General features: G+C 51.7%; 1 protein-coding gene across 1 annotated transcript in view; it reads right to left on the reverse strand.

Annotated features, from left to right (window-relative positions):
- Nucleotides 1-16588, reverse strand: part of LOC147728080 (all-trans-retinol dehydrogenase [NAD(+)] ADH4-like) — a 211866-nt gene extending 195278 nt beyond the window's left edge. The window contains exon 1 of the mRNA XM_086961963.1: nucleotides 16345-16588. Coding sequence (XP_086818089.1) covers nucleotides 16345-16362 — 18 coding nt within the window. The 5' untranslated portion in view covers nucleotides 16363-16588. The remainder of the gene's footprint in view (nucleotides 1-16344) is intronic.
- Between the last annotated feature and the right edge of the window lie 843 nt (nucleotides 16589-17431).

Raw genomic sequence — 17431 nt, forward strand, 5'->3', positions numbered from 1 at the left:
AGTGTCCGCAGTGCACCCTGGAGCTATCGGACAGACGTGCATAAGCACCCCATCATGAGTCATCTTGCTCGGCTGGGTTACCTGCGGCCTCTTCCTCCCCATCGTTGCGCCTGTCCCTCCTAGTAGCGCGAAGTTTCTTTACGTAGTCCTCAGCATGTTGCGGGTTCGTAAAGAAGTGTTGTTTGCCTTGATGGGTCACCCTGAGGCGTGCCGGGTATAGGAGGGCGTAGTCTATCTGCATATCCCTTAGTTTCTTTTTCACATCCAGAAATTTTCTCCGCTGGTCCTGTACCATGGGTGTGAAGTCTGGGTATAAGGAGAACTGTACCCCATCACAGGTCAAGTTCCGGCTTGTTCGGGCCGCTCTCAGCGCCGCGTCTCTGTCGCGGTAATTGAGTAATCGGGCGATAATGGGACGTGGCTGCGCCCCTGGTTTGGGGACCGGGCCCAGGGAGCGGTGTGCCCGCTCCACAATGAACTGATTAGAGAAGGCCTCCTTTCCTACCGCGGTGATCAGTATGCGCTCCACGTAGTCCTCCATACGACCGGTGTTGGTGGATTCCGGAACTCCCGTGACGCGAATGTTATTGCGTCTACTCCGCGCCTCCAACTCCTCATTCTTAGCTGCGATTACTCTGAGGACATTATCCATTCGGGTTAGGCGCGTTTCGTGGGTGTTGGATGTGTCCTCGGCAGTGGAGATGCGCCGTTCCGCCTCTGTGAGCCGCTCTTCGTGGACTTCTATCTTCTGTGCAACTCCGTCCATTCTGGAAGATAAGCGGTCAACCTTATCTACGATCGTTGCGAAGCCCTGGCGCATTTCGTCGATAAGCAGTCGCAATTCTGGAGCCACTGGTGTAGGGGACGTCTCAGCATTTGATGGTCCCGGGGCACCGTTGGACGCCGTGGTACCTCGCAGCGGTTTTTTGGTGGCTGCGGACTCGAAAGACAGTTTCGCCTGTTTAGCGTCATTTTTGCCCATGGTGCCCAGGCTGTTGGCGCCAATCGGGGCCGGTAACTGACGAGCAGCTAGTAGGTGTCCCTCCGCCAGTACAAGGCACCCAAGCCGGCAGCCCACAACGTGACGGATCCCCCCAGGGAAGTAGCAGGCAGTGAGCAGGTCGGTAAATCCGCGCCCCAAGTATAATGTCCAGGGCGCCTAAGGAGCGTATGCGCCGGCAGCCAGGCCTCAGCCCGTCCGAGTAGGCATGAGCAGTCGTAAGCGACTGGGGTACACAGGAAGCGGAGGGCAGTGCTGTGATGTTGGGCCCACTCTGTCCCTATAATCGTCCGCAAGTACGACCCTCCGGCTGGTCCTCCGGGCCCCTGGTCGCTTTGCCTGGTGGCAGCAGTGTCCCCCAGGGAAACCAGGGAGGTCGGTGGGGAAGCGTGTAGCAGGGCCGGGTGCGCCGCTTTCTCCTCCGGCAGGGCCAGGCGAGGCGTGCCGTGTATACCGGGAGTGCCACCCGGTCTCAGAGACAGTGAGCAGGCCCGCCACACGTCGCAGCTCTCTCAGGGGTGGCAAGACTCACCTCCACCAGTCCCCGATGTTCCGTCTGTCGGCCGCCCGCCTCTCAGGCCGTGGTCAGAGATTTCAAGGCCTAGCAGCCTCGTGGGGAGCCGCGGCACCGCGTAGGTTAGTGTCCAGTGCGCCGCTGCAGCCCTCCGTGGTGTCTTCTCCCGGTGGACGCTCACCGCGGCATATCTCGGACGCCGGACCTCCGATCCTCACCAAAGTCGGGCAGAACCAGCAGCACTGGCAGTTCCACACTCGGTGCGAGTTTCAGGCTTCAACTCGCATGGGAAGCATATACTTGCAGGATGTTTCTGGCCAGGCAGCCAGAGCCTCACAGAAGTGCGGCCATTAGCGTGTGCGCCCTCTAGCGCCCCCCCGCCGATATGCAACGTTCGCTATTCTAGCGACCGCTATGTATCGTTCCAACGACCCTTATGGTGTTTGGTTGTAAGTCAACCTATAGACCAGCTATCCTAGTAGCGTGGATACGAGCAGTCTAAGGCTAAAGACTCGAGAGGGCGTGTTAAGCCAGCTGTTTACCGCACATGTACCCCTTGAACACCCAGTGAAAGGACCCCACACAAGTGTTATGAAAATAAACAGTATATTTATTAAGAATCACAACAGCCCGGTACTCTTTATGAGGACAGGGTACTAAGCACAAACCAAATCTCTTTAGCAAATACTTCAAGTGCACAATTAGAAACAAGTGTCCGAGGACACGGAAGGATTAAGGTCTCGGGCGGACCCGATAAGGCAAGTCGGAAGCGAGGGACTCGGGACCCTAGAGTAAGGAGGCTATGCAGGCACCGAAATGCCGAAGTTACCTAGCCACGAGGGCTGCGGCTGCACAAGTCTTACAGGCGTCGGGGTCTTCGCTGACGAGCCAGGAGCCGGAAGAAAAGGAGTTGCTGGCCGGCGACCAGTGCTGAATAGTTCGTAGAGATCCAAGCCTGGATCGGAGATTGTTGAAACCTGAAAGCAGAGGGGACCAAGTTCGTACTACTAGCCAGTAGTCAGAGGGTACCAGGAAGGCACCGGTTGGCCGTCACCTCGACCAGGTGAGTGGGCGACGCTAGGCTCTGCAGTCTCACGGACCAGGAGGCGTTGTCGGCGACCACGGCGGAGGTGCGAGCTGTCCCACGAAGGATGATGCTGTCGGCGTCGCTGGGCCCAGGAGGGGGCAACAAGCCTTGGCAGTTCTCAGGGCCACGTGGTGGGCCTAAGAGGGCGTCTTGAGTGGACCAGGAGGGTCCGGGGTGCTTCTCGCAAAGATGGAAGCAAGGGCCAGTCTGGAGCAACCAGACCAGCAGTGATGATTCTCGGATGTCGTCACAGAAGGACACAAGCCAGCGGCTAGTGACCAGACAACGTGCTGAGCAGCGAGCAGAAGGGCCCCACGCAGATCGTGGAGATGCTGGGAGACTGCACTTCGGTGCTGGAGCGGCTCAGGGTCGGGGCTTCTCGGACCCCAGAGCACTCACCAGAGAGTTACCTCGATGGTCGTGCTGGTTTTTAAGAGCGTGCAGGTTCTGATGATGGCCGGTCCCTCGAGGTCTCGTCGCACCCACAGATCACAGCTGAGCTGATGTTGTGGGTAGAGGTCAGAGGTGCCAGGGAAGCCGGTTCTCGTCGAGCTGGGCCGTCGGATTCCTTGAGGAAGGACTTACAGCAAACCGCAGAGTTCTTAGTTGGTGCCCGCTGATGCAGGGTGACTACTCCTTAGTCACAAGGGAGAAATCTTGAGAAGAGTCTTGAATGTCCTTTCGTAGAAAGTAGTTCTTGAATCAAAGATGATCTAATTTGGAAGGGTCCCCGCTCCGGTCTTTATTCTAAAGAAAGGGGTGGGTACATGACTAGGTCCTGCCCTAAGGGTGGGACCAGGAAGGGGGCAGTTACACCCCTCTCCCCTGCCGGACTTTCCCCAGGCCAGGGCTGTCGCCCCTGGAACTGGTTCTAACCGGCAGATGCGTAGTGAGCACCGGGGTGCCACTCCGCAGTCACCTTCACGCAAAAGCCCTACCTACCCAGAATACACAAACCCTGTCTGGGACGGTGCGAACACCGCCCTCGACGGGAAACCCTTTGTCCAAGCGCTCCTCGCTGGAAGGACTCCCAGCAGCAGGAGGTCAGACTCGTGTCTGTGGTGGCAGCATCCATTTTGTGGAGCTGAGGCTTCAGTTAACTTTAACCGGGGTTCACGGTTACGTGCATGTCGTGTCCCTCTAGAGGGGTGGGATGCTAACCTCATCGCCAGAATTGGTGAGAGGGCAGCACCCCGATTCGTATGACACCTTACTCGACATGCCTGGATAACGCGACACCGGAGTTACCGTTATGGTACGCGTTATCATGGAACAGCCATTGGGTCTTGATTCCGCAAACTGCAACCGGGCTCGGCTCGGGCCTGAGCCTAGCTCACACGAGCCCACGCACTCTGCCTTCAGGATTGTTAAGGCCTGCCATAGGAGTGACTGATAGGAACTCGGGTGTCCATTGTATGGTTAGATATAGAGCTACTATACCTAAAGCGAAGGGTGGTTACACGGCTTCGCCCCAGCTGTCGTGCAGCCAGTTGTGTCAAATTTAGGAGGCCAGCCAGGGGTGGCATAATACATGCTTCAGCCCCTGGCGGCCCTGGGTACACCTATGCCCTGCGTTACGGGGTCTGATAAGGTGGCCCAGTACCAATTGGTAAATGCACCTAGGGTACATATCGTAATTTAGAAAGAGAACAGCCAGGCTGTGGGTCTGATTAGCAGGCCCACAGCCAGAGAAAGTCGTAAACCAGTGAAACAAAAGCAAAAAATCTGGGTGATCATGGGATTGCAGACCCTACTCTCCTACATGACCCCCCCCCAAACGTCGGAACAATAAGCTAACCTTGACCAGGTGAGTCTTCTTGTTCTAAGTGGAAATATCTGGAGAGCCCATCGGCATTGCCATGATCAGTACCAGGTCTATGTTCCACTGTAAAGTCCATCCCCTGTAGGGAAATGGACCACCTAAGCAGTTTGGGGTTTTCACCCTTCATCTGATTTAGCCACAAGAGGGGCTTATGGTCGGTCTGAATCTTGAAGTGAGTACCAAACAAGTATGGCCTCAGCTTCTTCAGGGCCCAAACCACAGCAAAGGCCTCCCTCTCAATAGCTGACCAATTCTTCTCTCTAGGGGTCAGCCTTCTGCTTATAAAAGCAATGGGCTGGTCTTGACCATCAAAATTCAGTTGAGAAAGAACAGCTCCCACACCCAACTCAGAAGCATCTGTTTGGACAATGAATGGTTTGGAGTAGTCCGGACTCTTGAGGATAGGCGCCGTGCACATGGCCTGCTTTAGGTCATCGAATGCTTTTTGACAGCTCGCTGTCCACTGAACCTTTTTTGGCATTTTCTTACTTGTCAGTTCGTTTAATGGTGTCACAATTGAACCATAGTTCCTGACAAACTTCCTATAGTAACCAGTCAGGCCCAAGAAAGCTCGAACCTGAGTCTGGGTGGTTGGAGGAGCCCAGTCCCTGATCGACTGTATCTTGCTCTCCAGTGGCTGAACCTGACCTCCACCTACAAGGTGGCCCAGGTATACAACCTGTATCTGCCCTATCTGGCACTTGGTGGCCTTGATAGTGAGACCTGCTGCTTGCAGTGCCTCTAACGTCTTCCGCAGGTGGACCAGGTGATCCTCCCAGGTGGAGCTAAAGACAGCAATATCGTCAAGATACGCCGCACAGAAGTCATCCAGCCCAGTAAGGACTTGATTCACCAACCGTTGGAAGGTGGCAGGTGCATTTTTCAGACCAAAGGGCATCACCACGAACTGGTAATGCCCACCAGGGGTTGAAAATGCGGTTTTAGGCTTGGCGTCCTCAGCTAACCTGATTTGCCAATACCCAGCTGTCAAGTCAAACGTACTTAGGTAGTTGGCCGAAGCCAATCTATCGATAAGCTTGTCTGCCCTTGGTATTGGGTGGGCGTCAGTCTTAGTGACTGCATTGAGACCCCTGTAGTCTACGCAAAACCTCATCTCTCTCTTACCACCCTGGGTGTGAGGTTTCGGCACTAGAACTACGGGACTAGCCCAAGGGCTATCCGAGGGTTCAATGACTCCCAACTCCAACATTTTCTGCACTTCACTTTTGATGCAGTCTCTAACGTGATCAGGCTGCCGGTAGATTTTACTCTTGACTGGCAAGCTGTCACCAGTGTCAACCTCATGGGTACACCAATCGGTCTGACTGGGTGTTAGAGAAAACATATGCCTGAACGACTGAAGGACCTGTTTACAGTCGCTCTGTTGATGTTCGGAGAGGCTGCCACAAAAGACAACACCATCTACCGAGCCATCGTCAGGATTCTGAGTGAGCAGGTCGGGGAGAGGGTCACTCTCCTCCTCCTGTCCCTCATCTAGGGCCATGAGCAAACTCATGTCCTTCCTGTCGACATATGCTTTTAGCCTGTTGACATGAAGCACCCTGTGGGGGCTCCGGGGAGTTCCCAGGTCGACCAGGTAGGTGACCTCTCCCTTTTTCTCCAGGATGGTGTAGGGCCCGGACCATTTGTCCTTGAGTGCTGCTGGGGCCACTGGCTCCAACACCCACACCTTCTGTCCGGGCTGGTAAACAGTCAAGACAGCCTTTTGGTCATGCCAAGCTTTTTGGAGTTCTTGGCTGGCCTTAAGGTTTTCAGATGCCTTTTCCATGTACTCAGCCATCCGCGAGCGGAGGCCAAGCACATAGTCCACTATGTTGGCTGCAGGCTTTTTGAGAGGTCTCTCCCATCCTTCCTTCACCAAACACAGGGGTCCCCTTACAGGATGCCCGTACAGAAGTTCAAAAGGGCTGTAGCCAACCCCCTTCTGTGGGACTTCTCTGTAGGCGAACAAGAGGCAGGGGATCAGGACGTCCCATCTACGCCGAAGCTTTTCCGGTAGTCCATGAATCATCCCTTTTAGGGTCCTGTTGAATCTCTCAACAAGCCCATTGCATTGTGGATGATAGGGTGTAGTGAACTTGTAGTTAACACCACATTCCTTCCACATAGCAGTTAAGTAGCTCGACATGAAGTTTGCACCTCTGTCGGAGACGACCTCCTTAGGGAAGCCCACTCTGGAGAACACTCCAACTAGGGCTCTTGCCACAACAGGTGCTGTAGTGGTCCTAAGGGGAATAGCTTCAGGATACCTGGTGGCATGATCCACTACCACCAGTATAAACTTGTGCCCTGATGCTGTAGGTGGTTCCATGGGACCGACGATGTCGATCCCCACCCGTTCAAAGGGCACCCCCACCACAGGCATTGGTATAAGGGGGGCCTTTGTCGTGCCACCTGACTTACCACTGGCTTGGCAAGTGACACAGGAGCGGCAAAACTCCTTGGTATCCTCGTTCATATGAGGCCAGTGAAAGTGTGAGACAAGCCTGTCCCACGTTTTCGTCTGGCCTAAGTGACCTGCTAAGGGAATCTCGTGGGCCAAGGTAAGTAGGAAACCACGCTGAGACAAGGGTACAACCAGCCTCCTGGTCATGCCAGGCTTGGGGTCTCTTGACTCAGTGTACAGGAGTCCATCTTCCCAGTACACCTTGTGGGTACCTGTGGCGTTCCCAGCAGCCTCAGCAGCAGCCTGCTGTCTGAGGGGTTCAAGAGAAGGGCAGTCTAACTGGTCCTTCCCCAGGTCTTCCCTTAAGGGTCCCCCTGAACCCAAGAATTCAACTTGATCAAGTTCGAATTCCCTAGGCTCAGTTTCCCTCAATTCCTGTAGGTCAGCCTCCTCTGAGACTTGATCCTCGACCTGGGGCAAGGGGGAAGGCGCAGCCTTAACCCTACTGCTCTTTTTCTTGGGAGGTGTCTGGTCCGTTGTTCCAGGATCCAGCACCTGTTCAGTGGGGCATTTCCTGACCTGTGACCTAGTCACAGCGAACACATGTGCTGGCAAACCTAACATTTCCATGTGAGTCCGGTGCTCCACTTCTGACCATTGTGACGACTCCAAATCATTGCCCAACAAACAATCCACTGGGAGGTCTGGACTAACTACAACCTTCTTGTGGCCAGTTACCCCTCCCCAGGAGAAAGCTACAATTGCCATACTGTGATTGGTAGTGACATTGCTGGCATTGGTCACCAGGAATTCTGTACCTGGCATGATCTGTCCAGGGTCCACAAAGTTAGGCGTCACCATGGTGACGCTGGCACAAGTGTCCCTATAGGCCTGAGCCATCTTTCCATTTATGAAAGGCGTCTGTCGGTATTTGCCCAAAGTATTGGGGCTTACGTCAGGGGATACGTCTGCGTCCCCTGTACTGACAAGGACAGCCTGAGTGAGTGTGCCAACTAAGTTGTCACGCCCCTCAGAACCCAGGGTTAACCCTACTAAACCCTTGGGAGGTGCACTACCACTGCTGACTGTACTAGGGGGCACAGGTGCCTTAGGGGCTGCAGTGGCAGGAGTCTGCCCTCCTCCTTTCTTGGTGCACTCACTAAACCAGTGAGACTTACTTTTACAGTACTGGCACCATCTTTTGGATTGGCCTTCTTTCTTCTTTTGGGGAGCCTGACCCCCACCCTCTTTGGGTTGTTGGGGACCTGTCGAAGACTTCTGGTCATTTTGTTCCCCTTTAGAATCTTTACCCTTCTGGTCTGCTTTCTTCTGACCACCTTGATTCTGGCCCTGGTTCTGCTTAACTCTTGTACGAACCCATCTGTCTGCCTTCTTTCCCAATTCTTGGGGAGAGGTCAGATCCGAGTCGACAAGATGCTGATGCAACAACTGGTTCTGACAATTGTTTAAAATTTGTTCTCTCATCATCAAATTATACAATCCTTGATAATCAGTAACCTTACTGCCCAGCAACCAGCCCTCAAAAGCCTTAGTGGCACAATCGACGAAATCAGACCAATCTTGAGACTGCGTTTTCTGGGTATCCCTGAACAGCACCCTGTACTGCTCAGTGGTTAGGCCGAACCCTTCAACGAGTGTATTTTTCAAGATTTGGTAATTGTTAGCATCCTCCACCCTTGTGGTGAGGAGCTTGTCTCTTCCTTTTCCTTCAAAGGAGAGCCACAAGATAGCTGCCCACTGACTCTGGGGAACACCCTGCACAGTGCAGGCCCTCTCCAAAGCAGTAATCCATTTGTGGATGTCGTCCCCTTGTTTAAAGGGGGGCACTATCTTACCAAGGTGTTTCGTATCGAAACTCTTTTCCCTATTACTAGGTACATTGCTGCCACCAGTGGGGACTACCCCACTTAACTGTTGCTCTCTAGCAAAGGCAAGCCTTTCTTTGGCCAGGGCAAGTTCTTCCCTTTCGATCCTCAGATTAGCTGCCCTTTCCTTAGCTTCGTACACTCTCCTCTGAGGGGACGTCATCCCTCTCTGAGAAGAGTTGTGAGAGCCATTGGTTCGAAGGGATCCGCCAGAGTCTCTTGACAGAGATCGGGCTCGTCCATTCCCAATGTTAAGCTGACCTGATAGTGGCCCCAGGGGTCCCCCAGTACCGCTATCATGTTTGCTTAAGTTGGACCTGCTTAGTCTGACGACTTCTACCTGTCCCTTATCTGCCTCATCCCCAGAGAGATCCTCATCCTCATCCTCCTCCACATCCTCGTTCTCAGTTGCGAGGTGAATGAGGTCAGCATCGTCTCGGGTTCCCTCGAGGGGAGGCATGTCTCCTTCTGGATGAGAAGAGCTACGAAGTTTCTCAGCTCTCCTGGCATCATAAGTCTCCAAGAGACCAATCAGAAAGGACGTTGTGGGGTTAGACCCCTGCTGAATCTTCCTGGAGTGACACAGTCGTCTTAACTCCTTGAAGCTCAGCACAGTATATCCTGAAGGGATGACCTGTGGAGGGTCAACTGACACAAGGGGAGACCCAGAGTTTCCTCCTTTGTCCGACATACTGGTTCTAGTGTGGTGTAAGTGATGCACCTACCTACACTACGTGTTTACCTACTGTACCCTCGCTAAGAGTTGTAGCCAAGGTGTGCTAAGCCTTGGGGAGCTACAACAGCTGGTTCAGTAGAACTCAGAGTATTCTAAGCTTTTAGTTATATGTACTAACAGTACTTTGTGCGATCTTTCAACAAGATATTCTTAGGATACGTGTGGTAAAACAACAGCAAGCTCAAATCCCAACCGCTGCTCACCAATGTGAGAAGTTGGCCCGATATGCAACGTTCGCTATTCTAGCGACCGCTATGTATCGTTCCAACGACCCTTATGGTGTTTGGTTGTAAGTCAACCTATAGACCAGCTATCCTAGTAGCGTGGATACGAGCAGTCTAAGGCTAAAGACTCGAGAGGGCGTGTTAAGCCAGCTGTTTACCGCACATGTACCCCTTGAACACCCAGTGAAAGGACCCCACACAAGTGTTATGAAAATAAACAGTATATTTATTAAGAATCACAACAGCCCGGTACTCTTTATGAGGACAGGGTACTAAGCACAAACCAAATCTCTTTAGCAAATACTTCAAGTGCACAATTAGAAACAAGTGTCCGAGGACACGGAAGGATTAAGGTCTCGGGCGGACCCGATAAGGCAAGTCGGAAGCGAGGGACTCGGGACCCTAGAGTAAGGAGGCTATGCAGGCACCGAAATGCCGAAGTTACCTAGCCACGAGGGCTGCGGCTGCACAAGTCTTACAGGCGTCGGGGTCTTCGCTGACGAGCCAGGAGCCGGAAGAAAAGGAGTTGCTGGCTGGCGACCAGTGCTGAATAGTTCGTAGAGATCCAAGCCTGGATCGGAGATTGTTGAAACCTGAAAGCAGAGGGGACCAAGTTCGTACTACTAGCCAGTAGTCAGAGGGTACCAGGAAGGCACCGGTTGGCCGTCACCTCGACCAGGTGAGTGGGCGACGCTAGGCTCTGCAGTCTCACGGACCAGGAGGCGTTGTCGGCGACCACGGCGGAGGTGCGAGCTGTCCCACGAAGGATGATGCTGTCGGCGTCGCTGGGCCCAGGAGGGGGCAACAAGCCTTGGCAGTTCTCAGGGCCACGTGGTGGGCCTAAGAGGGCGTCTTGAGTGGACCAGGAGGGTCCGGGGTGCTTCTCGCAAAGATGGAAGCAAGGGCCAGTCTGGAGCAACCAGACCAGCAGTGATGATTCTCGGATGTCGTCACAGAAGGACACAAGCCAGCGGCTAGTGACCAGACAACGTGCTGAGCAGCGAGCAGAAGGGCCCCACGCAGATCGTGGAGATGCTGGGAGACTGCACTTCGGTGCTGGAGCGGCTCAGGGTCGGGGCTTCTCGGACCCCAGAGCACTCACCAGAGAGTTACCTCGATGGTCGTGCTGGTTTTTAAGAGCGTGCAGGTTCTGATGATGGCCGGTCCCTCGAGGTCTCGTCGCACCCACAGATCACAGCTGAGCTGATGTTGTGGGTAGAGGTCAGAGGTGCCAGGGAAGCCGGTTCTCGTCGAGCTGGGCCGTCGGATTCCTTGAGGAAGGACTTACAGCAAACCGCAGAGTTCTTAGTTGGTGCCCGCTGATGCAGGGTGACTACTCCTTAGTCACAAGGGAGAAATCTTGAGAAGAGTCTTGAATGTCCTTTCGTAGAAAGTAGTTCTTGAATCAAAGATGATCTAATTTGGAAGGGTCCCCGCTCCGGTCTTTATTCTAAAGAAAGGGGTGGGTACATGACTAGGTCCTGCCCTAAGGGTGGGACCAGGAAGGGGGCAGTTACACCCCTCTCCCCTGCCGGACTTTCCCCAGGCCAGGGCTGTCGCCCCTGGAACTGGTTCTAACCGGCAGATGCGTAGTGAGCACCGGGGTGCCACTCCGCAGTCACCTTCACGCAAAAGCCCTACCTACCCAGAATACACAAACCCTGTCTGGGACGGTGCGAACACCGCCCTCGACGGGAAACCCTTTGTCCAAGCGCTCCTCGCTGGAAGGACTCCCAGCAGCAGGAGGTCAGACTCGTGTCTGTGGTGGCAGCATCCATTTTGTGGAGCTGAGGCTTCAGTTAACTTTAACCGGGGTTCACGGTTACGTGCATGTCGTGTCCCTCTAGAGGGGTGGGATGCTAACCTCATCGCCAGAATTGGTGAGAGGGCAGCACCCCGATTCGTATGACACCTTACTCGACATGCCTGGATAACGCGACACCGGAGTTACCGTTATGGTACGCGTTATCATGGAACAGCCATTGGGTCTTGATTCCGCAAACTGCAACCGGGCTCGGCTCGGGCCTGAGCCTAGCTCACACGAGCCCACGCACTCTGCCTTCAGGATTGTTAAGGCCTGCCATAGGAGTGACTGATAGGAACTCGGGTGTCCATTGTATGGTTAGATATAGAGCTACTATACCTAAAGCGAAGGGTGGTTACACGGCTTCGCCCCAGCTGTCGTGCAGCCAGTTGTGTCAAATTTAGGAGGCCAGCCAGGGGTGGCATAATACATGCTTCAGCCCCTGGCGGCCCTGGGTACACCTATGCCCTGCGTTACGGGGTCTGATAAGGTGGCCCAGTACCAATTGGTAAATGCACCTAGGGTACATATCGTAATTTAGAAAGAGAACAGCCAGGCTGTGGGTCTGATTAGCAGGCCCACAGCCAGAGAAAGTCGTAAACCAGTGAAACAAAAGCAAAAAATCTGGGTGATCATGGGATTGCAGACCCTACTCTCCTACAGAGGACACCAAGGTAGGAACATGTTTTAGCTACAGGAATTTTTTCCCTGTTAACGTTAAAGGAGTTTGGCTTTTTTTCCCTAGGCCTACCTTCATAACGTAAGATTTTGAGTTATTAATACTCAGGTCCCGGGACTTCATAAAAGCGTGGAAAGAATTTAGCAGAGTTTGAAGGCCAATTGCAGTCCTGGATATCAGGACTGCGTCATCCGCATAGAGCAGAACCGGCAGGCCTTTCTGACCGACATAGGGATAATCTGCTCCTGTACTTAAAATATGCTCTTCCAGGTCATTAATGTATAAGTTGAAGAGGAATGGGGCTAGAATACACCCTTGTCGGACGCCCCGATGTATTCCAAAGTCCCTCGTTACTTTTAAGTCTTGTGTGTAACGGACGTTTGCTCTTGTGTCGGAGTGCATGTCGGCTAGCAAATTAATCAGATTCTACTCTACACCCATTTTTGCCATGGCATCCCAAAGCCTACCACGGTCTACACAGTCGAAAGCCGACGATAGGTCCATGAATGCCATGTGAATTGTACCTTGCCGGGCCATGGTGTATTTTCCTATAATCATGTACAGGTTCAAACACTGGGTGACCGTTGAGTGACAAGGCCTAAAGCCGTATTGAATTGGGAAATTACATTATTTTCATCTGCCCATGCTACTAACCTGTTTAGAATTACACCCCCCACTACTTTCACTACGGAATTAATTAAAGATATTGGTCTGTAGCAAAGTGGGCTGTTACGGTCTCCTTTTTTAAACACGGGTACTATGGTGGAGATCCCCCACGACTTTGGGCAACCAGATGCCGCTGCTGCATTAACTACAGCGGTAAGAACAGGGGCCCATAGTGATCGGCAAGATTTGAAAAGATCTGGAGGAAGGCCATCAGGCCCTGGGGCCTTGTTGCAGGTTAGGCCTTGGATTCCTTTTTCAACCTCATTAATTGAAAAATGCAGAAAGTTCTCCTTAGGAGTGATAAGACTATACTCAGCTTGTGGCTCGTTACTTTTAAAAATAGTACTGAAATGGGTGACCCACTCCTCCTCTGGGATATTTGTGCCAAGAAGAGTATTACTTGGATGGCCAAACAAAGGTTTATTAATAATTTCCCAGAACTTGGCACTGCTGCACGTCCTCCTCGGTATTAAAAAAACTGCAGTCTGCTGTGGAGCTCCCTTAACCAATCGAGACGCTGTTCTCATGCTATTAACCAGCATAAGAGAAGCGTCAGCATTGGATGGAGCAGGTTGGCCGGACACTCCTTAAGGCCCTAGAGGCCTGTGCTTGCTCTCCACACAGACAGCTCAGGATGTAGAGCTTCAAAGTGCGCATATCAGGCTGGCCGAACTGTTATGCACCCTTTGGAGCTTCCGGCCAGCCACTGCTCCAGTCCTCCATGCTGTCAATCGGCAGCAGTGGACACGCCCCCCATGTCTCTTGGCTTGGGGCACTGCGGAGCACACATTGATAAAAAATAAGATGAAAAACCCACTGCTGGTGACTTATATGTATCAAAAAGGGAGTTTTAGGTTCGGTAAATGAATTATTTTGCCAAGTTATATTGACAGTTTAAAACTGCACACAGGCTGCAATGGCAGGCCTAAGACGTGTTTTAAGGAGCTACTTAAGTGGGTGGCACAATAAGTGCTGGAGGCTCACTAGTAGCATTTAATTTACCAGCAGTTGGTGTATGTTACATCAGTTTACTAGGGACTTAGGGGTAAGTTAAATATGCCAGTCGGCTGTACACCAATTTTGCCATGTTTTCGGGAGTGGTTACAAGCACTTTAGCACTGTTGGCAGTGGTAAAGTACACAGAGTCCTAAGACAAACGAAAATGAAATCAGTAAAACAGGAGGGAAGAAGGCATAACATTGGGGGGCAGACCACCCTTAGGCTGACAGGTCCAGCAACTGGTACCTATGCAAAGATGTAAAAGGAATGGCACCCTTCAACCACTGGAGGGCGCTGTGTCTGAGCACGTGTACCTTGGTGCAGGCATCACAAGTAGCACTGCAGTACTGCTACCCACCACCAGAGGATATACAGAGGTAGCAAATGCCACACTGTCACTATCAGTGTTTGCAATATATCAAAGAGCTAGCCCACAAAGCTGCACAATGAAGTCACAGGCATACTTGTGTTGCCCTGAAGATATGTCAAATGGGCTCTCTCCACAGTGCAGCACAAAAGCAGGGCGTGCAAACCTCGTAGTGGCATTAATTGGCACCAACATATGTGCAAAAGGCGCGCAATACAGGGAAGACATGTAAAAAAGCTCGTGGGTTGCCCAGTGGTTAATTCGTAAAATAATAAGGGCCGAGGCTCTCCTCGGGAGGCAGCGCTAACAGGAGAAATGTCCCGGTGCAAACTGCCTCCTGACTAGAGCCCTGGCACGTTTTATTCTGGAGAGGACTTGACCGAATGGCTAGAGCTGCTGATTTCGTCGCTGGGGAATCGGGTTCGAATCTCGGCCGTGGCTGAAAATCCCGTGATTATGAGGAAAATCGCCTACCATGCAAATGAGTGTGTTCTCAATTGGTGCTATAATCACCGGTGCTGACACAGTTAGGTGCCGGTGCTAAGGACCGAATTAAATTAAGCACGCCCCCCTCGTTGCTGCAAGCATCTGGTGATACTTGCAGTCTATGAGATTTCATGCTGGAAATGGCAACTCGCCCTTTCCCTCTCCACAGGTCGGTACATCATTCTGAGTAAAGGATTTACTGCGTTTACAAACGATGAAACGGAGGTGTGAGGCGCTATCTATAGAACACGTATTGGTGTACACTGTCATTTGTGCTGGGGCTAGCAGGGCTTCCTTTATGGGGTGAATATGTTCCACTCTTACTTAAATCTGTGTTGTATAGAATAAAACATTATTGCACCCTTATATGGCGCGAATTCGATGCAAAGATATTGGAGCGCTTTGCATAAGCTCAGTTATGTCACAGACGATCATATTTTTTTAAGGCACGGGACATTAAGTGATTTGCCCAGAATCACAGGAGAACCGACGCCGGGACTCAAACGTAGTTCCTCTGTTCCAAAGTCGGAAGCTCTGGCCAAAACACAAGCATCTTGCCAGTTTAGCTTTGCTGACGAGACGTTTTAAATGCAGAAAATAATAATTAAAAAAAGATATTGAAATGTGCGCGTGGATGTTTTGCTCGAAGGGAGAATTGTTATGCTTTTTCACATTAGGATTGTGAAAAGTCAAGTTCCGTGGTGAAATATTCGGCTGTTAATGCATTTGTGTAACGTCCCGCATAGAAGCAGAGGCACACTTCGAGGTTGGTGACCAAAGACGGTGGCTCGCGTTTTGTTACATCTGGGCGAGCCTAAATATTAACAAGGGGAGCTGAGTCAATTGTCTGACTTGACTCCAAGACCCTAATGCACGAGCCGAGCCATGAAAATATTTGGCACATAAAGGACGAAAAAAACACCATGTAAAAATATGATAAAGTCTCTTCAGATTATTTTTTTAAACAATGCGTATTTCTGTAAAATGCTGAAGCGTTTTACCTTCGTACATCAGATTATTTCACTGTCTTGAGAACCATTTATTAAAAGTGATTATTTTTACAGGTGAATTTAGACACGTTCCTTCACCCCTCCCCCAGAGTGCTAATAGTGAACTAAGAGGCAAGTCAGTTGGCACGTACTCTACAGTGGCCCAGATTCGTACTGCACACGAATCAAACTGAAGTATTTGTTGGTGCTCGCATATGTCATAACGAATACAAAAAGGCGGCTTGCTGAAATAAAATATTTGCCTAGGATCACACAATTGAGTCCAGCGGGGAAGCCTGGATTGAGGCCACGATTTCTGGTTTCACACTGTACAATTTAGTCACTAAATGGGTCTCTCTTTCTCTCGCCCGCTTTACCTGAAAGGCTAATGTCCTGTCTGTCATTCTTGACGCCTGAAGTAGTGTCTTACTGCATCGGTGACAGGCAGAAGTCCTAAAAAGCTCGACCTGGTTTGGGTTCGTGTGGCGCGAAGGCGCCTTCCATGTTACAGCGAACGGTCGCCAACCAACCTTCATTTTAGTTTAAACCCCTCACAAGCCGTGCCACCTGCGCTACCCCCGTGCCCCACCTCAGCTGTGTACAAATGCTGAAAATCGTCATGAGTTCCCCCGGTGAATGAGTGTATACATGCATGAATGAATGCAGGGCGTTGCTTACTTTCCCAGCGGTGCTCATGGTGCCTGTTCTCCTGGGGGCTGCTGCTGGCTCTCGGGCGCAAGCGGGGACCGGCTCGGTGTGTGTCTCTTCTGAAAGAGGCCCGCGTGAGCTCCGAGCGGCATTAAATAGTCCGCAGCATCTGCCCCGCAGTGCCAGCCCCTCTCCCGCCTCATTCCCCGCTCTCCCTCCGCCGCCCCATCCGACACTCTGCAAACACGGGCAGCCGCAGCCTTTGCTTCTCTTTGCACTTGACTTTAGTTGAGTGAATACGCGCCCCTAACCCTGATTACTGCTTTCATTAAAAAAAATGTTAATAAAAAGTTTTCAAAATACCAGATTTCCTGCGACTGTATATCATTGCAGTATACCAGCACACGGGCACTGCCCTTAAACGCTGCATGTAGGACTAACGGCAGGGCCGCTGGAATTACGTGGCTGAGGAATGCCATATTATGCGGCAGGGTTGATTAAATTATGTGGCAAGAAAAGGCAGAATATGCAGAGTAATGCGGCACATTTTATGATAGCATTACTTCGTTATTTTGTAATTTCAACTCTTTTTAACAGTGTCTGGGCAAAGGTTGCATGCACATCGCGAGTACGTGGTTAACAGGCACACATAGCAATAAGCAACAGTAGGGTGAGCAGTCCACCTTCGGAAAGGGTCTTCCACTGCACAGCAACACGAGCCGTGTTTTGAGCAATTTTTGAACTGTTTGAGCTAGAAACATGTAATTGTTAAAATCGGCATATTATGCAGCAGATGATAGATTATGTGGAAAATGAATGAAATCTATAATTATGCGAAAAAAGCTGCAGCGGCACAATCGCATAATTCCAGTTATCCTGACTAATGGCTATTGAAGTAAATGCAGGGCTTTAAGTGGGCAGGGTCTCACTGGTGCTGAGCACCGGCAGTTTTTTAAAGGGGTCCTTGAAATGGGTCCCTATCGGGCACTGATTTGTGCCCTGGCACAGGCAGTCCATTTTTTTCTGGACTGCAGTCACAGCAGGCACATCATGTGTGTGTGCTCACACTACTCACTTCTCACTAGAAGAGAAGTTACGGCATGACGTCATGCCAAGT

This window comes from Lissotriton vulgaris, chromosome 3_1, assembly GCF_964263255.1.
Source record: "Lissotriton vulgaris chromosome 3_1, aLisVul1.2, whole genome shotgun sequence".
Classification (NCBI taxonomy): domain Eukaryota; kingdom Metazoa; phylum Chordata; class Amphibia; order Caudata; family Salamandridae; genus Lissotriton; species Lissotriton vulgaris.